General features: G+C 57.5%; 3 protein-coding genes across 17 annotated transcripts; all 3 read left to right on the top strand.

Annotated features, from left to right (window-relative positions):
* The first annotated feature begins 1,706 nt into the window (after positions 1–1,706).
* ZNF580 (zinc finger protein 580) lies at positions 1,707–13,806 on the top strand. Of its 6 annotated transcripts, none has more exons than XM_035712640.2 (2): positions 1,707–1,951; positions 12,929–13,806. In XM_035712640.2, the coding sequence occupies exons 1-2, from the start codon at positions 1,751–1,753 to the stop codon at positions 13,457–13,459; spliced, it is 732 nt and encodes a 243-aa protein (XP_035568533.1). In that variant the 5' UTR covers positions 1,707–1,750; the 3' UTR covers positions 13,460–13,806. The 6 variants fall into 6 exon arrangements, with proteins under 6 accessions (XP_035568533.1, XP_025279619.1, XP_025279617.1 ...); XM_025423834.3 differs by lacking the exon at positions 1,707–1,951 and adding an exon at positions 7,025–9,843; XM_025423832.3 differs by lacking the exon at positions 1,707–1,951 and adding an exon at positions 9,985–12,008.
* A 157-nt stretch (positions 13,807–13,963) lies between these two features.
* ZNF581 (zinc finger protein 581) lies at positions 13,964–15,745 on the top strand. Of its 3 annotated transcripts, none has more exons than XM_025423835.3 (2): positions 13,964–14,125; positions 14,694–15,745. In XM_025423835.3, exon 2 carries the CDS (start codon positions 14,712–14,714, stop codon positions 15,306–15,308), a length of 597 nt encoding a protein of 198 aa, XP_025279620.1. In that variant the 5' UTR covers positions 13,964–14,125; positions 14,694–14,711; the 3' UTR covers positions 15,309–15,745. The 3 variants fall into 3 exon arrangements, with proteins under 3 accessions (XP_025279620.1, XP_035568542.1, XP_025279622.1); XM_035712649.2 differs by lacking the exon at positions 13,964–14,125 and adding an exon at positions 14,154–14,182; XM_025423837.3 differs by lacking the exon at positions 13,964–14,125 and adding an exon at positions 14,238–14,307.
* Positions 15,746–16,092: 347 nt separating this feature from the next.
* CCDC106 (coiled-coil domain containing 106) lies at positions 16,093–20,845 on the top strand. Of its 8 annotated transcripts, none has more exons than XM_025423824.3 (6): positions 16,093–16,810; positions 18,064–18,139; positions 18,284–18,391; positions 18,486–18,662; positions 19,538–19,750; positions 20,080–20,845. In XM_025423824.3, exons 2-6 carry the CDS (start codon positions 18,109–18,111, stop codon positions 20,394–20,396), a joined length of 846 nt encoding a protein of 281 aa, XP_025279609.1. In that variant the 5' UTR covers positions 16,093–16,810; positions 18,064–18,108; the 3' UTR covers positions 20,397–20,845. The 8 variants fall into 8 exon arrangements, with proteins under 8 accessions (XP_025279609.1, XP_025279614.1, XP_025279607.1 ...); XM_025423822.3 differs by lacking the exon at positions 16,093–16,810 and adding an exon at positions 17,265–17,484; XM_025423825.3 differs by lacking the exon at positions 16,093–16,810 and adding an exon at positions 17,265–17,488.
* Positions 20,846–21,223: the final 378 nt, after the last annotated feature.

The following is a 21,223-nucleotide window of genomic DNA, read 5'->3' as shown; positions in this document are numbered from 1 at the left end:
ACATCGGGCTCATTCCACAGAGCCTGCTTCTCCCTCTGTCTGTGTCTCTGCCTCTCTGTGTGTGTCTCTCACGAATAGATAAATAAAATCTTTGAAAAAAAATTTTTTTAATAAATGAGGGGTGCCTGGCTGGCTCAGTTGGAAGAGTATGTAACATTTGATCTCAGGCTTGTGACTTCAAACCTCACATTGGGTGTAGAGATTACTAAAGAATAAATCAATTTTTAAAATTGTATTTTTTAAAAAAGATTTTATTTATTTATTCATGAGAGATACAGAGAGAGAGGGAGAGAGAGAGGTAGAGACACAGGCAGAGGGAGAAGCAGGCTCCATGCAGGGAGCCTGATGTGGGGCTCTCAATCCCGGGACTCCTGAATCATGCCATAGGCTGAAGGCAGGCGCCAAACCACTGAGTCACCCAGGGATTCCCCTCAACCTCCACGTTTAAAAGTGTATCCACTTTTATAAATATGCTATTTATAGTATTTTTATGAGATTGCTGTCTGGCTCAGCTCTGTAAGAGTCTCTCCCTATATCCTTTGTCTCTTTATATGGCAAATTTGTAATATTTTCTACCAAGGGAACAGAAGGGAATGTGCTCTCCAATGTGGGTGTTCAAAATTTTATTTGTAACTTAAGAAACTTTTTTAAAAAAAGATCTTGGGATCCCTGGGTGGCGCAGCGGTTTGGCGCCTGCCTTTGGCCCAGGGCGCGATCCTGGAGACCCGGGATCGAATCCCACGTCGGGCTCCCGGTGCATGGAGCCTGCTTCTCCCTCTGCCTGTGTCTCTGCCTCTCTCTCTCTCTGTGACTATCATGAATAAATAAATAAAATCTTTAAAAAATAAAAAAAATAAAAAAGATCTTATTTATTTATTCATGAGAGACACAGAGAGAGGCAGAGACATAGGTAGAGGGAGAGGCAGGCTCTGTGCAGGGAGCCTGTTTGGGGGACTTCATCCCAGGACCTCGGATCACGACCTGAGCCAAAGACAGACGCTCAACTGCTGAGCCACCCAGGTGCCCCAATTAAGGAATTTTTAAATTTTGGATTGACAAGTATTTTTGTTTTGTCGTCAAGTCAGAACGAAGTTTCTTTCAAGTTTCAGCTTCATTAGCTTTGCAGTGAATCCACTTGGAGGATTTTTACCTACTTTCAAAGAAAACATATTTGGCTTGTTAGGTGTGAAGGAGAATGCAGGTGGGTGAGGATGGGCATCCGACAGGAGCTGTGAGAAGCCCTCACACCTACTTTAAGGAGAACCCACTGAACTTTTGAAAACTGGGTGTCAGGGGAGGCAGTAGCCTCCCATCCATGAGTCCTGGCCTGCTAGCTCTGAGCGAGCTTCTTCCACATTCTCTCTCTCTCTTTTTTAAAGATTTTATTTATTTATTCATGAGACACACAGAGAGAGAGAGAGAGAGAGAGGGGCAGAGACACAGGCAGAGGGAGAAGCAGGCTCCATGCAGGGAGCCCGACGTGGAACTCGATCCCGGGACTCCAGGATCACAACCTGAGCCAAAGGCAGGCACCAACCCACTGAGCCACCCAGGGATCCCCTTCTTCCACATTCTCATCCTTATTTCCCCTGGTGTGTCACGAGAAGGGCATTTCCTGACTTTCCTGTCTGTTTGCAGTGCGGTCTGGTCAAAAATGAAACAAGAAGCAGGAACGGCCTCTGGACGCAGCAGCCTTTCTGGGATCCTGGCTCCTCCCGGGAGCCCCCAGCGCAAAGCGGAACCTTCCTCTATGGGCCGCGCGTTTCCAGCCGGAGCATTTTCGCGAAGGGCCTGGACGGTACCCCTTTTTCCCAGGGTCTCTCCCTGGAAGTCGGGGGTCCCTTCTTTCCCGGGCCTCCCTTACAAGCGCTCTCCCAGTGGCCGCCACCTCCGCCGGGCCGGACCAGCGAGGCCGCCCCAGCTCGGCTCGGAGGGGCGCGAGAGGCCGACGGTCAGTATCGAGTCACTTAAGAGAAAGAACGGACACGGTGTTGGCGGCCGAGCGGTGGGAACCATAGGGAGGGTGACGGCGGATAGAGCAGCCTGGGTGGGAGGGAAACGAGAAGAAGCGATGTGTAGAAGGGCGGGAGGAGAAATCGGAGCGAGGCCCGTAGAGACTGAAAGGGCGGTGGTGGATGGGGCGGAAGAAAGCGGGTGTGGGAAAGGGTCTGGGTGCCTGAAGGCGGAAACCAAAGCTGCAAACAGACTCTTGGCTGGATGAATGTAGATTTGTGTTTTTTGTTTGTTTGTTTGTTTTGTTTTGTTTTGCCTGCGTAGCGGTCCTTGAGTTCTCTCTGAGCCTCCGTTTTATCTCTTGCAAAATGGGACTGGTCATGCATTAACCTCGCAAGGTGACAGTATGAAGGCGCCAAGCGTGATAATGCCTTTGAGCAGATGCTGGAAGATGTATGAGCTGTTGCTGTCGGTTTTCTCCAGGATGGATTCCTCTCTGCAACTCTGAGATTCTCGACGGCGTTGAAGTTAGCTAATTGAGCATGGACAGCGAAAATTTAGGGTTTCCTGTCTAATGCTTTTGAAATTTACATGACCACCACCCCTTCCCAAGGTTGGACCTCAGTCTTTCTCATGTTTGCATTTCAGCACCAATCCCAACCTTACCCCGCAGTGTCCACCAGCCCAACAGGCCGACAGATCTTTCAGAAACTCAGATCTGATCTTGCCCTTCCACGGCTCCTTCTTGACCCAAGACGGAAATCGCAACTCCTTGCCTTGACATTGGAATCCCTTCGTGAAGTAGTGCCCAGCAAGCCCTGTAGCCCCCGACTGTTAACTACTCTGCACCCTGACCAAACACAGCATTCCATCCATCCGGCGGCTAGGTCTTGGGCTCTTACTGCAGCTCAGAGCAACCTTTCTGGGGGGAATATGGCTGTTTTTTTTTTTTTTTTTTCCACATCTTAATTCCTACAGAAAGCATCTCTGATTCCTGCCCACCTCCAGGCACCCCCACCCCAAGTTTCTCTCTTGCTGACTTAAGACCACTAGTTTTAGAGGAATCCTAAAGCCCTCAAACCCTTCCATGACAGTGCAGCATGTAGTCCAAGTTCCTTGGGCTAGGACCTGTTGATGTCTTTCCAGGCATCATTTTCCTTGGCTGCATATGTACATTATGGTTAGTCACTCTGAAGGACGAGTTGTTCTGTAGGCTTGTTCAGTCCTGGCTGAAAAAACAGTCCATAGAATGGATATACCGCATAGAATTTATCCACTTCTCAAACACTGGTAAATATTTGGTTTCTTTCTACGTTTTTGCTCTCTCTCTCTTTTTAAAGATTTTATTTATTTGAGAGAGACTGCATGAGTGTGCATGAGCAGGGATGAAGGAGGAAGGAGGAGGGACAGAGTGAGAAGGAGAAGCAGACTCCCTGCTGAGCAGGGAGCCTGACCTGGGACTCAATCCCAGGACCCTGAGATCATGACCTGGGCTGAAGGCAGAACTTAACCAACTGACCCACCCAGGCACCCCTCCACATTTTCAGTCTTATGAATAATGCTGCTTTGAACATTCATGCCTAAATTTAAAAAATTTTTAAAAGATTTTATTTATTTATTCATGAGAGACACAGAAAGAGAAGGAGGCAGAGACAGAAGCAGGCTCCATGCAGGGAGCCTGATGTGGGATTCAATCCCAGGACTCCAGGATCACGCCCTGGGCCAAAGGCAGACACCTAACTGCTGAGCCACCCAGGCGTCCCTCATGCCTAAAGTTTTATAGGAACATAGGTTTTTAGTTTTGTGGAGTATGTATCTGCAAATGGAATTACTGGGTCACGTGGTAATTATCATCTTTAACTTTTTTTTAAAAGATTTTATTTATTCATGAAAGAAACAGAGAGAGAGAGAGAGAGAGAGAGAGAGGCAGAGACACAGGTAGAGGGAGAAGCAGGCTCCATGCAGGAAGCCTGACTTGAGACTCGATCCCGGGTCTCCAGGATCACACCCTGGGCTAAAGGCGGCACTAAACCGCTGAGCCACCAGGGCTACCCATCTTTAACTTTTTGAGAAAACTCAGGAGACAACAGCAGTTTTTATTTCCACCAGCAGTATCTGATGGTTCCAGTTTCCTTATGTCCTCATCAAGCTCTTTGGGTTCACCCAACAGCCTTTTCCTTCAGGTCCTGAGCACCTCTCACTTGGACTTGAGTTACATATGACCTCTGGAAGCACTCACCTCACCCATCCAGCTTCTTTTTCTTGTCCTTTGTATCACACCTGCTTCCTAGATTCTTGATAAGTGTATTAAGTTGTGGATATAGATGGGGCAACATTTGACCATATTCACTATCAGAGATTCAGGTGCTAGGATTAAGACTGTGTGTGTGTGTGTGCCTGCTTTGCTGTTTCCACAGACTGAGTGTTTGTGACCCTCCACTCCTCCAATTCTTATGTTGAGACCTTGATCCTCAGTGTGATGGTATTGGATGGAGCCTTTGGGAATTGATTAGGTCATGAGGGTGGAGGCTTCATGAATGGGTTTAGTGGTCTTTTTTTTTTTTTTTTAAAGCTTTTATTTATTCATGAGAGAGAGAGAGGCAGAGACATAGGCAGAGGGAGGAGAAGCAGGCTCCATGCAGGGAGCCTGATGTGGGACTCGATCCCGGGACTTCTGGATCACGACCTGAGCCAAAGGCAGATGCTCAATCATTTAGCCACCCAGGCATCCCAGGTTTAGTGGTCTTATAAAAAAACCCAGAGAGCTCCCTTGCTTCTTCCATGTGAGGACACAGAAGGTGCTGTCTCTGAATCTGGAGGGGGCCCCTCAGCAGACAGAATCTGCTGGTATTTTGATCCCAGCCCTCCCAGCTTCCAGAAATGTGAGAAGTACAATTCTCCTACCCTGGACCTGGTATTCTATGATGGCAGTCTAATGGACTAGGAAAGTTGTGTGATGTGAGCACGTTCAGCTTCTCCAGACCTTGGTTTCTTCAATCCTCCAAACCTCCTTCCTGGACATGGAGAGATATCCCTCCACTTAAAAATGGGCCAGATGTCTCAGAACAGAAGCTATTAAAGTGGCCAATGAATACAGGCACATGTGCTCAGCATCACTGGGCATCATGAAGGCATGACATGATATATACTTCCCACCCACTAAACTGAGATTAAAGATCTTCAGATAACAAGTGTTGGGGAGGGTGTGAAGCAGATGAAACCCACATACCCTGCTGACAGGAATGTAAGTTGTTGCAGCCACTTAGAAGACCATTAATACCCATAAGAAGTGAGTCCTTATATCCACCAAACAACATGTATAAGATCATTCATAGTAGCTTTATTAATAATAGACTAAAACTCAAAACAAATGTCCATTGTCCAGTTAAAAAGAAAAAAGAAGGAAATTGTAGGATAAGAACATACAACAGAACCTGTACAGCAAGGGAAAAACAAATTATTGAAAACAGCATGGCTGACATAATGTGAGTGAAAGAAGTCAGACATGAAAAAGTACTTATAACTATATTTAGTATGAGGTTTAAGAGCAGACCAAACTAGTCCTTGGGAGTTGAAATCAGAAAAAGTCACCCCTTACTGGAGGCTAATGACTGACAGGAAGCATCCTGGGGTGCTCTCTGGGGTGCTGGTTATATTACTATGTATATACATTAAAATTCACTGATCTGTAACCTTAAGACTTGTGTACTTTGTGTAATATACTTCTTATATTTAAAAAAAAAAAAAAAGAGAATGGTGGCCTCTATGTGACAAATGGGAAAACTGAGCCAAATGAGAATGGTGTCACACAACGCTTCTCAGACTCCCCTGGAGAGACTTGGGTCTGTTTGGAGACTAAATTGATTGCATCATTTCTAAGCTGCTTCATTAAAATCTGAAGTTTGCCACAAAATTCTGATGGAATGCCTACTACTTCAAGACAGCATTGAGTTTAGGTCATGCCATCTGGTTTTTCCTTACATAGCCAGCCTGTAATTGGCCAGCCCCAGACTGACCACTGTGGCTGGAAGATCTACCCGTCTGTGTCACACTCAGGCAACTCTTTCACCAAGGAAGCTCTCTCATTTTTTAAAAATTTTATTATTTATTAGTGAGAGACACAGAGAGAAGCAAAGATATAGGCAGAGGGAGAAGCAGGCTCCCTGCAGGAAGCCCGATGGGGGACTCGATCCCGTGTCTCCAGGATCAGGCCCTGGGCTGAAGGACTCCTGGGATGCCCTGGGCTGAAGGACTCCTGGGATCCGGGACTGCTGGGATCACCACCTGAGCCAAAGGCAGACGCTCAACTACTGAGCCACCCGGGTGTCCCAGCTCTCTCATTTTCAACCTGAACTTTCTCGTTTCACCCCTTGTAACACTCAGGGGCCACAGAGTGTAAGAGTGTGACTTTCAGGGTCCACCTGCTGTGTGACCAACATTTCACTTAACCTCTCTAGGCGTCAGTTTTTCTCTGAAAAATGGAAGACTGAGTTTGAGATACTAAAGGACCTTCTCCTTCAAAATTCCTGTCTCCCCTACAAGATTCTTTAGTGATGCTAGTCTCCTGATTGCTGTCCCTCTGCCTCTCCCAGGTGCTTAGGTGGGGTGACAGTTAAATATTCCGGTCTAGGGATCCCTGGGTGGCGCAGCGGTTTAGCGCCTGCCTTTGGCCCAGGGCGGGATCCTGGAGACCCGGGATCGAATCCCACGTCGGGCTCCTGGTGCATGGAGCCTGCTTCTGTCTCTGCTTCCCTCTCTCTCTCTGTGTGCCTATCATAAATAAATAAAAAATTAAAAAAAAAAATTCCGGTCTTTGTCGCCCCCACGAGGCTCAGGAGAGCTCCTTGCTGCACTAGGTGTCCAATAACAAGATTTGTCACTTCTGAAGGGAAGAAAGGCACTAGTTTGCTCACTCTTTTATCCCCGGAAGCTGCCACGAAGGCGACACTTAACAATTTGTTGAAGGAATGAGATTCAGTTCAGTGGAACGAAGGGCTACTGGGAACCTTTCCTTCGAAGGCGTGTGTTTCCGCCCGGAAGGCTTTCACGTGAATACCCTCCCCGTCCTTTCCGGTCGGAGGCAATGGCACCTTTAGGGACCCCAGGAGACCCAGTCCCAGTGCTTCCTGAGTTCCTGGGGGCAGCTCACGGGGCGGCTGAGCCTCGGGCCCCCACGGACAGAAAGGGTCGTGCCAAGAGTCGGGGTCCGGAAGCATAAGGACCCCGCGCCGAGAGGGAGGGTTCTCCAGAGGGTCTGGGGCGATGATCCGGTGGGCGTCCGGGGCTCTGGCAAGAGCGGACCGTGGCGGGGCGGCTGGAGAGACTGAGGTCGGCGTGGAGGAGCCATCGGGGGCAGGGGAGGGGCAGACAGCAGCGCGGCCGAGGTGGGCGGTGAGGACGGACGCAGGAGGTCGAAGCCCCGCCGTCAGAGGAGAGACACTGGGTGGGGAGGGGGATGGAGATGCTGGGGGTGTGTGTGTGGAAACACCCCCGGGGGAGGAGGGAATGGAGACATTTGGTGTTGCAGGGCCAGCACGAAAGGACGGGATCTCGCGACTGGGGAGCGCGGGCAGCCCTGGGAGGGAGGGCTGAGGAGGACCCCGCCCGCTGGGCGTTAGAAGGAGGAGACGGAGGGCGACAGCGTAAGGGAAAACTTGGGTGGTGCGGGAGTGTAAGAGGGAGTGTAAGGGGACCGCGGTGCACACCGGTAGGAACGGGGTGACAGATGCTAGAGGCCCGTAGGAGTCCTGGAAGCGTGCAGAAGTGGTAAAGTTGGCAAGTCCAGCATCTGGCACATAGTAGGGCATGGAAGACCCGACCCCCCAGCCCCTTGTCCAGACCGTGTGTGTTAAGGAGTAGAGGGTGTGTGTGTGTCATGGATTAGCAAAGACTGGGGGACGCAGGGAGGTCCTCTGGTCACCACAGCCCCTTAGCTTCTCCCTGGTTTCACTTAATGCAGGTCTTCCTCCTGTAGCTACTCCTCTCGATTCAAGGATGCCTATGGCTTTATTTTCATCAACGGAGGCTCCTTCTATCCTCAGTGAATACTCTTCCCTTGAGTTTCCTCCTCCAACTCTTCCTCCTCCTTCATGCTCATTTCCTGCCCTGGTTCCAGGCCAGTACCTGCTCAGTGCCTAGAGGGCATAACATCCACCTACATATACAATGTGATATGTGGAGAAGGAATGGAGAAGCCTGATGACGCCTGTAAGTCAAAGGCACTAACTCCCACTTGGTTTATAGCTATCCTAAGTGCCTGCAGGTCTTCAAAATGCTGTCAGGAGTGCCTGGGTGGCTCAGTGGTTCAGTGTCTGCCTTTGGCTTAGGTGATGATCCCTGGGGTCCTGGGATTGAGCCTTGCTCAGCAGCGAATCTGCTCCTCCTTCTGCCTCTGCTACTTCTCCTGCTTGTGTGCTCTTTCTTTTTCTCTCTCAAGTGGGTGGAATCTTAAAAATACATACAGAAAAAAAGAATACTTTGTCTCAAGGCTCACGGCCTGTCCCACTTGGATGTCTGGCACTGCATCTGGAGGCCTTCAAGCAATCTAGCAGTCTGCCAGCACCAGCCAGTCCAGCGCTGGGCTTCCTGAATGTGTTCCTTCTGCCCCTGAGGTGGTTAAGATTACCAGGGAGCTGGCTCAGCACATCCTGGTGCATTAGCGCCAACTAAGTCTATCACTGATAGACTGATGCCCATGGCAAACAGCGTGCTGGGAATCTTCCTACAGCTCTCCGATGTGGAGCTTGAAAGATGTCATTTGCAGAGCTTGGCTCTGGCATGTCTCATGGACAAAGCAGCACCCTTTTCTGAGCTGCTCTCTCCCAGAATGAATGCTTTCCAACTTCGAGGCATGCTGGAGGCCTGTGTGTGGCAGGGAAAGTGGGAGAGGGTAATGAAAAAGATGTCCTCACCTCCTAAGATGATTAGGGATCTTTTCCCTGAAGCCTCACCCAAAAGGCAGGGAACCTGGATGTTGACTGTGCACTGGGTGGGATTTATGACTGGGGCATTCACTCTTTGGCTTCAGGCAACCCTCTGTAAACCAGGAATGAGTTCTCTCCTCCCTGTCAGCACCAGATAGTAATGATTCGCCAAACCTGCTAAGACATCTTTCTTCTTGCCTTGTTCTTCCTTCGTCTGTGTCTCCATGCTCAGGCTGTCACTTACTGACTGACTGCCATGGGGTGCTCCTCCACACTTCCTACTGTGGCTGTAGTAAGCAGCTCAGGATGATGCAAAGGGAGATGAGCCAACACCTACCTGGGCTTCTCCAGGTGCTAGCTATACAAGCGTGCTTAACCTGGGCCAGCAGGTGTCTCTCACTTAGGATTCTGGCCAGAAGTGTGCGACCCCTGTGGGAAGTACTTCAAGCCTCCAGCAGCTGGTCAACCCACGTGGGGGCGCCTGCCCCTGCTCCCTTGGCCCAGCAGGTCCTGGCTGGCTATGGGGGTGCAGACCAGGACTTCTGGCGTACTCTAGATCTGGGTATCATTTCCCTCAGCTACTCCAGCTGGACAGTACCCGCCCTGACCAGCCATGTAGTCCAGGGCCATTGACCGCCTCTCTCTGGCCTTGCCTTTCCCATCGGCTCAGGGGCATCCCCCGCCCTATTTTCTGGCGGTCTGATGCTTGACGTGTCAAGGCCTGGGTTTCCTCCGCTGTTGCAGGGCAAAATCATTCCGGCCCTCTGTTTTTGCTGGGAACCAATAGAGACATGGCCAGCCCCTCTGATTTCGGTCGCTGGCTGTCCCCGTGTGACGCCGGAACCGTTGTTTGGGGGTGTTCGTGTCCCCCCCGGGTGGATTCCGGAGCCGCGTTGGCCACAGTAGCGGAGCGGGGCGCTGCGCGGGGAACTATCCCGTCTGCCTCCGGCGGGCTCGGAATCCCGAGGTAGGACTGCCCCGGCCCTTCCCGCCCAGGCCCGCGCCCTGCGGTGGCCGCGTCTCCCCCTGTGCCCCACTGGCGGCCGCGGACCCCTGCAGGCGGCTGGGGTCCACATGCGCAGAGAGGAGGCCCGCCGGCGGGAGCTCAGGTCCGTCCCCCGCTACCCCCCACGCACAGCCGGGGGTTTCAATGGTCTTCGCAGGAGCCCAGGACCTACCCAGGGCTTCACTGGTCCCCAGTGGTCCCAGTTGGCACGGGGACCTCAGGACCCTCGGTGCTTTGCTGGTCCCTAGTGACCCTGGGCTTGCAAGATGGGCAGGCACCCACGAGCTACAGCATCGCCCACTCAGAGCTCCAGGATCAGGTTTGATCCTGCAAGCGCTGCAGCAAGGCCTCACTTCATTTGTGCACCTGCTGGGCTGGGTGGTACTCACGCCCCGGGGCCAGCTTTGTCTTGGAGTGCGAAGGATTCCCAGTGCCTGGCCCAGCATGTGCAGGCTGGAAGGGACTTGCTGGACGGCCAAGAGGCCACGGAGACTCCATAGAATCTCTTCTTTTTGGTACAGATAGCAGAGGCCCTGGTCTTTCTTGCTGTGTGACTTGAACCTGTTTCCTCATTCTTGAAAGGGGGAATGGCCAGCCCACTCTGGTCAGGGGTGAGAGGCAAGAGCCTTTTGTTGGAATCCCGACTCTGCCACAGCCCCTCTTGATAACCTGGGACTGACCACTGTCATTTTCTGGCTTCTTAAATATTGCCCAGTAAAACACTAGGAAAAATAGCGTGTATGGTCCAAATCAAATACAACTGCGAATCCTTTCTGGCCTGCTGGCCTCCAGTTTGCAAATGGCTGAGGGCGGTTTAGGAGCGGTTCCAAACCATGGGCAGCCACTAGCTACGTGTGGCTATTTAGCTTTAAGTGAAGAGAAACATTTTTTTTTTCAAAGATTTTATTTATTTATTCATGAGAGACAGAGAGAGGCAGAGACACAGGCAGAAGAAGAAGGCTCTATGAAGGGACCCCAATGTGGGATCCGATTCAGGGACTCCAGGATCACGCCCTGAGCCAAAGGCAGACACTCAACCGCTGAGCCACCCGGGCATCCCGAGAAACATTTAAAATGCAGGTCCTCAGCCGCAGTCGCCACACTTGGCTAGTCACCCAGACAGTTCTCTTTGATAACTCATTGGTGTGAAGCTCCGCCCGCACCCCTTTCCCCGGGTCCTGGGGCTGGGCGCGACAATGAGGCCCCTCCTCTCGCTCGGCGCTCCCCCCGCCCCCTCTGCTGCCTGTTCTACGCAGCGCGCTCCCCACCGCTACCCCTGCTCTTCAAACGGTTCCCGGCCCGGGGACGGCTGCCCGCGCACCTGCCGCCACCTGGGGGGGCACCTGCAGCCGGGCCTCCAGGTGCTACGGCCACCCGGCGCGGCCCCAAAGCAAGCTCCAGGCGCTGCCTCGGTTTCCCCCTGCGCCGCGGGAGGCGCTTTGTACTGGGCACCATCAGGACCAGCCGCCGATCCCTCTCGGGCCTCAATTTCCCTATCAGCCTGCCAGGACGAGCTACCCTTTCCCACCTCCACATCCAGTAACATCTGGCCCTCCGAGGGCCTCGGTTCCCCCATCTGTCCGAGGGGAGGCCACAGCTTCCATGTCTGTCACTGCTGATGCCTGGCCCTCTGAAGGCCTGGGTCTCCCCATGTGCCCCACCGATAGGACCATTCCCGTTCCCGCCCTCCGCATGTCCGGGCAGGGGGTGCAGCTGCCCCTGGACAGACCTGGGCGCGCCCTTTCCTCGCTGAGCACCAGGCCACGCAGACCGCCTAGCCTGTTTATTAATCGGTGTCTCAGCGCCGATCAGCTCCTGTCGGGGAAGAGGACAGGGCTTCCTCTGCCCGCACCGCCGGAGCTCTGTGGACCGGGATCGTGGGAGCAGCAGGCTCGGGGATAGCGGAACCTTCGTGGTGGCACGCGCGTTTCCTGACGGCGCCCTTTTCCAGCGACACCGCCGCCCCTCGCGCCCCGCGCCCGCGCCCCCCGCGCCCGCGTCCCCGGCGCCGCCGGCCCGGAGCTCCCGGAAGTCTCGGCCCCGCTGCCGCCGGTACTCGCGAGGGGAAGCCCGGGCCGCCCGGGACCTCGGCCCGCTCCTCCGGTCCCGAGAGGCCGCCGCATCGGGTACGCGGGCCGGGACGGAGGGAGGAGCCTGGCTCCCTCACGGCGCAAGGCCGGGCCGGACTGGGGGAGGGGCGGGCGCCACGGGGGTGGGGGTGGGGCCGGGCTGGGGGTGGAGGAAGCCCTGGGGCGGGGGAGCATCGGCTGGCTGGGGGACCCGGGCGCCGGGGTTAGAGGAGGCGGATCCGAGCAGTGGGCTGGAGGAATGGGGACACAGAGGTGTCAGATGCGCCCCGAGGGCAGGGGCGGGGGCTCCGGGGGCCACGCTGAGGGCAGCGAGGGGTGGCACGAGGCCCCCGAGGGCGAGGACGGGAGAAGTAACGGTGTCGGCGGAGAGAGGGGCGCACTCGAGGGGACCTCGGGCAGCGAGGTGCAGGGTCTGGGGGTGCATGAAAAACAGACAATGGGTTCGTCGGGCGGGGACCGGGGTGAGACCTGGGGGGCTAAGACAGGGCCAGTATGGAGCCGCTGGGAACCCGGAGCTAGGCTGGCCTTCCCGGGTGGGAGGTGGCTGTGTGCCCCCGCGGACGGGGACAGGATTCCACCCGGGCTGTGCCTGGGAAAACGGGGAGGCCCCCGACTCACTAGGAGCAGATGACGCCCTGAGGCCGTCAAGAGAGGAACCAGACTTGGAGGTGAACAGGCTGTGAGGGAGCTGGGGGCGGGCGGGGGGAATGGCCGCGCAGAGACCTCTGGCCTGGCCTCGGGGGAGCCGCAGGAGGAAAGGCAGGGGTGCGCCCGGCTCAGCTGGAGGTGTCCTGGAAGCAGCTTCATGGAACCAGAGCCGTCTGGCCTAGAGTCGGTTTCTTTTTGGCAGGAGAGGTAGGTCAGTGGTCCAGAGGGCATAACAAGCAGCGGGAATGGGGACAGTTTTCTCGCTAAGAGGCGATTTTAATTTGTTTCCCCTCCACTACTGCTCCCAGCTGACGCCCCAGATGCTGCTGCTGCCGCCTCGGCCACCCCACCCTCGGTCCTCCTCCCCAGAGGCCATGGACCCACCGCCCCCCAAGGCTCCCCCTTTCCCCAAGACGGAAGGCCCTCCCTCCACGCCGTCCTCGGCGGCAGGGCCGCGCCCCCCGCGGCTGGGCCGCCACCTGCTCATCGATGCCAACGGGGTCCCCTACACGTACACGGTGCAGCTGGAGGAGGAGCCCCGGGGCCCGCCGCAGCGCGAGGCGGCGCCGGGAGAGCCGGGCCCGCGCAAGGGCTACAGCTGCCCAGAGTGTGCACGTGTCTTCGCCAGCCCTCTGCGGCTGCAGAGCCACCGCGTGTCGCACTCGGACCTCAAGCCCTTCACGTGCGGCGCCTGCGGCAAAGCCTTCAAGCGCTCCAGCCACCTGTCGCGGCACCGCGCCACGCACCGCGCCCGGGCAGGCCCGCCGCACACCTGCCCTCTGTGCCCGCGCCGCTTCCAGGACGCCGCCGAGCTGGCGCAGCACGTGCGCCTGCACTGAATCCCGGACCGTCGGGGCCCCGCGGGCCACACGGCGGATCCCCCAAGCGCCCCCGCCTCCCCGCGGCCACTGCCTTACCCGGGGCCTGGGTGTCTCCGTCCGCCCCGGGGACAGACACCATTCCTTCCTTACCTACCCGCCTAGCTGCGTGATCCCCTCCCTAGCCCGGCTGTGCTGTGCGAGCCTTTGCTGGTGACACAACCTCTCCCGGCCTCGGTCTTCTCAGTGGCGACCGGGTGTGCGCACGGAAGACTTGACGAAGAGCACGGCACGGTCTGGCTCGTTTCTGTATCTCCCACTTTCCATTCACCCCTTCTCCCCTTACTCAATAAACATTCCGCACTCCATTCTAGGGCTCAGACATGCGTGTGTGTGGTGGGGGATGGGCAGCGGGCTGGAGCTAGGCGGAGGGCCGGACCGTCTGCGCCCGGGAACCTTCCTCTCGGCGGGTGTTTCTGGCCGGATACGTTTCCCGAAGGCTCAAGCGCCCCGCCCCCACCTTCCTTCCCTGGACCCTCTTCTCTGCGCCCCGGCCCGCTCTCCCGTTACCGGTTCTACCAGCTCCCGGGGGACACCCAGAAGCGCCCGTCCCGTCACCGCCTGCGACCACGGGGGTAGCCTGGGGCCGTTCCTGAGTCGCCCGGACCCGAGAGGCTGCTGCACCGGGTACGGGGGCCGGGAGGCGGGAGGGAGCGGGCCACTGGAGGGGCGGGGCCGGTACCTGTACGCCGGGTGGGGCGAGGCCGTTGTGGGGGGCTCCGGAGGGCGTGGGCTCAGACGGGGCGCGGCACCCTGGGGAGAACTTGCGGGGGGGTGCTGGATGGGCATGGATTAGAGGGACTCCAGAGGTAGCTGGGCTGAGGGGGCCGGGGCGTTTGGGGGGCTGCTGGACGGCAGGGCAAGACCGGGGGTCTGACGTGGCAGCCTCTCGCGCAGGCTTGGGCGAACAGGAAAGGGGTAGACGAGGTTTCGGGTGGAGTCATGGGATGGGGCGACACCCAGACCCTGGGGAAGGGCAGGGAGAGCCCTGCGGGTGGCCAGTGTAGGGGGCACACAGCAACACAGCGAGGTCTTGGTGGGCTTGCGCTTGCGGTGGGTGGTGGGCGGTCAGCAGAGGTGGGAGAGGGTCCTGGAAACTCTGCAGAAGGTCCGAGTCCCGGTGACAGTAGATGACGCTGGGGGGCCTCCTACCCTGCCTCCTACCCTGATGTAACTCCTCTCTCCCGTCCACCAGGCCTCCCCACGCCTCCGGATGCTGGTGCTGCCGTTGGCCCCAAGCCCGCAGCCCCTGGCGCTACCCTCCACAGAAGCCATGGAGGCCCCCCCTTCTCGGACAGGCCGGTCTCCAGAACCTGGACCTTCCTCATCCACAGGACTGCCCCAGACTTCCTCCTCTCCGAAGCCCAGCCACTACCTGCTCATTGACACCCAGGGTGTCCCCTACACGGTGCTGGTGGACCAGGAGTCTCAGAGGGAGCCCGGGGCAGACGGGGCTTCAGCCCAGAAAAAGTGTTACAGCTGCCCCGTGTGCTCCCGGGTCTTCGAGTACATGTCCTACTTGCAGCGACACAGCATCACCCACTCGGAGGTGAAGCCCTTTGAGTGTGACACCTGTGGGAAGGCATTCAAGCGGGCCAGTCACCTGGCTCGGCACCACTCCATTCACCGGGCTGGTGGTGGGCGACCCCACGGCTGCCCACTTTGCCCTCGCCGCTTCCGGGAGGCAGGTGAGCTGGCCCAGCACAGCCGGGTGCACTCAGGGGAGCGCCCATTTCAGTGCCCACATTGCCCACGCCGATTTATGGAGCAGAACACGCTGCAAAAGCACACTCGGTGGAAGCATCCATGAGCCAGGCTGCAGGGTACCCCAGATGCCATGGTGTTCTGGGGGAACCTGGACTCCTGTCACCCTCAGACACCTGGCCAGTGCTGAGGGCTGGTTGCAGCCCTGGACAGGAACACAGACACACCTCCTGCAAAGGCCAAGCCCTGCCTGAAGGAGGAGCCCATGAGTAGCCTCTGTGTGGTGGAGATAAGATGGAAACTACACCTTGCATTCCAAGTGGAGCCCTCCAGCCTCAGGCTGAGCCCTGACCCGAGGTGTGGGGGGAGAGTGCTCCATGTGGAAGTCCTCCAGCTTGAAAGAGGTGGTTGGGAGCCATCAAGAATTTGCAGCAGCTTTCTGAGGCCTCCATGTTGATGCTGGGGGAAGGGGACCGGAACCACCTCCCAACCCCCAGCCAGGGCCTCAGATTGGATACCCAATAAACACCTTTCCCATTTTGAGCACTTGAGATTTGTTTTTGGGGACAGCAGCTTGACCTGCCTGCTGCCTAACAGACTCAGCAAGTGCCTGGCCCACCTCTTTTTGGGCAGAACAAGTCAGCCATTTATTTTCCCCAGAGAAGGAAAGAGTCTCCCACTTTCTGACCTCAAATAACACTAACAGGGCCCTGATCTTGAGCCTAGACCATTGCCACATGTTGGGCTGAGCATTTTGCATGGGTCCTACCAGTGCCTCCGCAGTGCTTGGCTTGCCTGGTGGCAGATGGGAGGTCAGCCTTCCGCAAGGGGTCAGTCCTAGTGTGGCTCCTCACAACGTGTATCACCTAAGCAGTGTTTTAAGCCTTTTTTTTTTTTTTTTTTTTTTTTTAAAGCTAGGACCTATTGTAAGAAACATTTTATCTGGCAACCCAGTATAAGATACAAAAAATATATGTCAGACAAAACTTTAACAATACTTAATATCTGCCATATGCAGCTCACTTTTTTTTTTCTCTCCTGCCAATTCTGTCCTATTATACTGAATTCCCTGCCCATGAACCTGTGGTTTGCAAAACACGGATCTAGGGCAGGTGCCTCCCCCTGGACGTCCTGACCCAGGCTGCAATTTATCTATACTGTGAAGCAGGTAGGAGAGAAGGGTGGCCACAGCTTTCTAAGCGGTGCAAACATTTCAATTCTCTTTCTGCAAGTTCAAGCCCTACTGTCATAGGGCTGGCAAAAATCCCAGGAGCAACTGGTGACCAGGCAGAAAGGCAGGGAGCAGAGCCGCAAGCTCAATAAACATCTGCCTTCTTAACGAATTTTCCTTGCGCGTCTGATTCGTGCCAGGCACTGTGCTGGGCCTCATTTCTTCTCCCGACCTCTTTTTCGGTGGAAGAACAAATTAGCCATCCCCACTCCCCAGAGAGGTAAAGAGCCTCCCACTGCCTGCCCTTAAATGACACCTCCAGAGCCCGGATCCTGATCCTGGACCATGGCCAGGCGCTGGGCTGAGCGCTTTGCCTGCACCTTCTCAGTACATCCTCCCAGCACACATAGCAGGATCCTAGCCTCCCGACTGCACAGGTGAGTAAATTGCACTCTCTTAGTACATCTTCCCAGCGCACCTAGCAGGATCCTAACCTCCCCACGGTACAAGGTGGGTAAACCGGGGCGGGGTCAGGTCCAAGTGCTCCAATGCCAGCTCAGACCCGCTACCACCTGGGCGATGCGGGTGCTGCTACAGGCCCATGCGTTCAGGGTCGGTCACGCTACTCCGCCCCCTCCCCGGTCCTAGGAGCCATCTGTGGGAGATGAAGGGGCGGGTTGCGCGGGTCCGTAAGGCAGTTCTCAAGGTGTCGGGTCTTAACTTTCCCGGTGCGTCGCCACCCACCCCGGGGATCCCGGAGCCGCTGCTCTCCAGGAATTGGGAATTTCTCGACGCACCCTGGCCGGGCTTCGCGGAGGGCGGGGTCGTGCGGCAAGGGGCCGTCGCGCAAGTGCAGCCCGCGCCTCTGCCGCAAACGGCAGGCCTCACCCGGGGCCAGAGGCTCCCGGAGAAGCGCGACGCCCCGCAGACCGGGAAGCGCCAGCGTCCCTGCCCCTCCCACCGCCCCGAGGGAGACTGGCAGTCTCTGCCGTCCCGCCTGTCCGCGGCGGGTGGGCACTTCCCTCCACTCCCCGCGACACTTTGCAGACGCTCCCCGGCGCCGGGCATGGGCGCCGCCGCTGTCGGTCCCCTGGCCGGATTCCGCGCGCGGGTGGGTGAGCGCGGGGCTCTGGCCCCTCCGGCCCCGGGCAGCTGTGGGCGGGGGGTGGTGGCCGCCTCTGCACCCGGGACCTCGTGAATCTCCCGCTGAGACCCCCGGCCAACCTCGCTCCCCCTCCCACCCGGGGGACAAAGGGCGGGGGCGGGGGCGCATCCCCAAGCGTGACCTTCCCCAGCACTGCGCACGCGCCCCGCCCCCTCCACCACGGGGGAGGGGCCCTGCTCGCCCACACGAGTGCGGGGGAGGGTCGTGGGGAGGCGCAGCGCGTGGGATGGATCCCCGCCCCATGGCTGGAAGTTGGGGCACGGTCCCCTCCCTGCCGCGCCTCTCGCTTCTTTTGGCTCCGAGGTGACCCGTGATGAGGGGCCGCACCATCCAGGCCAGAAAGTCTCCGCTCGGGCGGCCCCGCGGGGAACCCACTCCTCCCCTCAGGAGCTCGAGGTCTGGGTGCCCAGCCCCCTAGTTCCCTAGAAACCCAGGACTGTGACACCCCAGGCGTTCCCCCTTATGCCACCCCTTCCCCACTTCCTCTGAGATGTGCCTCCATCTGCGGCTCTCCTTTCTGTCCAGTGCCCCTGAGGCGCTCAGCTGCCTGGGTCCACAGGAGGCCACGCCATGAATGACCCAAACAGCCGGAGGAGGACACGTGAGGAAGCTGGGACCCTGCCCCACCCTTGGAGCTCCCCTCCCTGTCCCCTACCACCCTGTCCCCTCCCTCACCGGGGCTGCTGTGGTTGGGGGCTGGTCCCAGGTGCCTTCCCTGGGGTGACCCCTGGCCTCTCCTCTCCAGTGAAGAAAGACGATGAGGCCTTCGAGATCTCCATCCCCTTCGATGAGACGCCCCACCTAGACCCACAGATCTTTTACAGTCTGAGCCCCTCTCGGGGAAACTTCGAGGGTGAGCTGGGGGCGGCGTGGAGGGACCCCAGCCGTCTGGGGTATAGGGCCCTGGAGGCCTTGGGTGTGACCAAGGCTCCCCCCCCTGTCCCTAGAGTCTCCGGAGGCCCCATCCCCGACAGTAGCCCTGATGAATGGTGTCAGGGCCCAGCTGCACATGGCCCTGGAGAGGAACTCCTGGTTACAGAAGCGCATTGAGGACCTGGAGGAGGAGAGGGACTTCTTGCGGTGTCAGCTAGACAAGTTTATATCCTCTGCCCGCATGGATGCAGGTCAGGTGCCTGAGGAGCTGGTCCCTCATGTCTGCTTTGGCCCTCCTCTGGGATTCGTGACCCTTCCTCACCTACTCTTCTCCTTTGGCATCTTTTGTCCTTTCCCTGCTCCCCAGGCCATCTCCCAGACCCCAAAGATCAGCTTGCTTCCTTCCTGACTCCTGCCTTTGCTGATGGGCAGGACCCTGTGGCCATGTCAGGGCTTTCCTTTCCCAAATCTTTGGGAAGTCTAACTTCCCTGTTTTGGGGAGTCTAACTTCTCCCTTCTGCATGATGTTCAGCCCTTGCCTGGCTCTTTCCCAGGACTCCATATCCCCCTGTGAATCACCTGACAGCCTGGGCAAGGGCTCTGTTTTCTCAGCATCTGTGTTACTGGGGACCCCTTTGCTCTGGAACCACCTGTGGCCCAGGGTGCTGATGGGAACCAAACTAGGATGGTGGGGCCCAAGGGCCCTCTGGACTTTTTCAGTGAGGTCCCACTGAGTCCCCAGAAAACCCCTCCTCCACTGTGGGAGCCTGTGGTCAGAGAGTCTCGGAGGTGTCTGGTCCTGTCTTGGTCCTCTCAGTCCTTCCCCCCACCTCTTGCCCTAAAGTTAAGGAGTCAGAGGAGCATGAAACCATGCCCCACCTGTGATCTTTACCCCCAAATCCAACCAAGTGTACTGTGTCCAGTCATCTTGGTGGGAACTGCAGCATCTATACTGCATTTTCTGTTTGTCTTGGGGGCTCCAGTCGGGCCCAGTTGAAGCCCCTACCACCATGTGTGATGTGACACCATCCCCACCTTGGAGATAGTCTCTTGCCTCCTTCTGCCTCCTGTTCTGGAAGTTCATGTGTATGGGTCTCTCTCTCTCTCTCTCTCTACCTCTCTCCAGAGGATCACTGCCGGGTGAAGCCTGGGTCCAGGCGGGTTGAGGGGGATGGCAGGGGTGGGGCTGGGGGCGAGGCCTCAGACCCGGAGTCAGCGGCCTCCTCGCTCAGTGGAGTGTCTGAAGAAGGCAGTACGATGGAGAGGAAGAGGCAGAAGCAGAAGGGAGGTGCTGGCCGGAGGCGCTTTGGGAAGCCCAAGGCCCGGGAGAGGCAGCGGGGTGAGCAAGGCGCATGCAGGGTGTGGGAGCTCAGGGGTTCTGGGCTGGGGGCTTGCTGTGACCGTGGGGAGGCCCTTCCTGTTCCCCTGGCCTGGTTGTGTGTCCCAGCCTATCATGGGGTCTTACTTTGGATCTGAGCCTCAGCTGGGCTGCGGATCCTCCTCCCTGGGCCTGCCTTCTCCTATTTTCCACTTGTCCCACTGTCTCTATGTCTCCCAGCATCTCCTGTCCTCTTGATTTCTGCGGTGTTCCCTGGCTCTCCCTGTGTTGGGCTCCCTGTCTGTCCTTGCCCCATCCCTGTTCCTCACGTCACTCTCTCTGCCCTGCAGTGAAGGATGCAGACGGTGTCCTCTGCCGCTACAAGAAGATACTGGGCACCTTCCAGAAGCTGAAGAGCATGTCCCGGGCCTTTGAGCACCACCGCGTAGACCGCAACACGGTGGCGCTGACCACGCCCATCGCGGAGCTGCTCATCGTGGCCCCGGAGAAGCTGGCGGAGGTAGGCGAGTTCGACCCTTCCAAGGAGCGTCTGCTCGAGTACTCGCGCCGCTGCTTCCTGGCCCTGGACGACGAGACCCTCAAGAAGGTGCAGGCTCTCAAGAAGAGCAAGCTGCTGTTGCCCATCACCTACCGCTTCAAGCGGTGATCCCACCCTACTTGTCCCTCCGTGCCCCTCCTGGCACCGGGCGGGCGTGTGCATGAGTGGTGTGCTCCTCCCGAGAGCCTAGGGGCTGGCGGCGTATTTCCCACCCAGGTCACTGGCCCCCTCCTCTCCTCTCCCGTCCCTGGCACCTTCTCCTTCGTCTGCATTCCCCGGGGAGGGGCGTCTACTTAGCTGGGCTCACCGGAGCCGCCGCGCAGGGCTCTGCCTTTCCCCAGCACTGGCCCCCTCCTCTGCCCCGGCGGGCCCCTGCTTCCTGGGGTGACTGCGAGACTCTCCGCGGGGCCAGGCACTCACTGTACATAGCCCGTCCCCATCCCAGCCCCGAGGAGAGGCTGGCCGGCTCTGCCAGGAGCTCTCCACCCGCATTCCGGACGAATAATTATTCAGAGGATTTAAATTAAAGAGAGACAATAAAATTTGGAATAAACTCGGCCCGGCCTCTTCTTAGAGGGGGTGTCCGTTGCCGCGGAGATGGTGACGGGAGCTCCGGGGAGTTGTATGGGGCGGGCGGTTAGGCAGGGAACCGGAGCTTGGGGAGACAGGACGTAATTAGCACCCCCAGCGGCACGGCAGGGGCGGGAGAAGGAGCAGCAGCCGTGCCCCGGAGAGCTTGGAGGGGCCACCGCCCCCCCCCCCCCCCCCCGTGAGCTCCAACAGAGGCGCGACGGCGGCGGGCGGCGGGGGACGCGGGACAGGCCGCGGCGGTGGGGGCAGGGAACGACAGGTCTGGATGGAAGCTACCACGCCCGCCCGCCAGGAGGCGGTACTGTCAATTACCGGTCTTCCGGAAGTGCCCTCTACGTCGCCTA

This window comes from Canis lupus, chromosome 1 (genome assembly GCF_003254725.2).
Source record: "Canis lupus dingo isolate Sandy chromosome 1, ASM325472v2, whole genome shotgun sequence".
Classification (NCBI taxonomy): domain Eukaryota; kingdom Metazoa; phylum Chordata; class Mammalia; order Carnivora; family Canidae; genus Canis; species Canis lupus.
The sequence above is the reverse complement of the archived record's forward strand: the minus strand, read 5'-3'. Positions and strand labels throughout refer to the sequence as shown.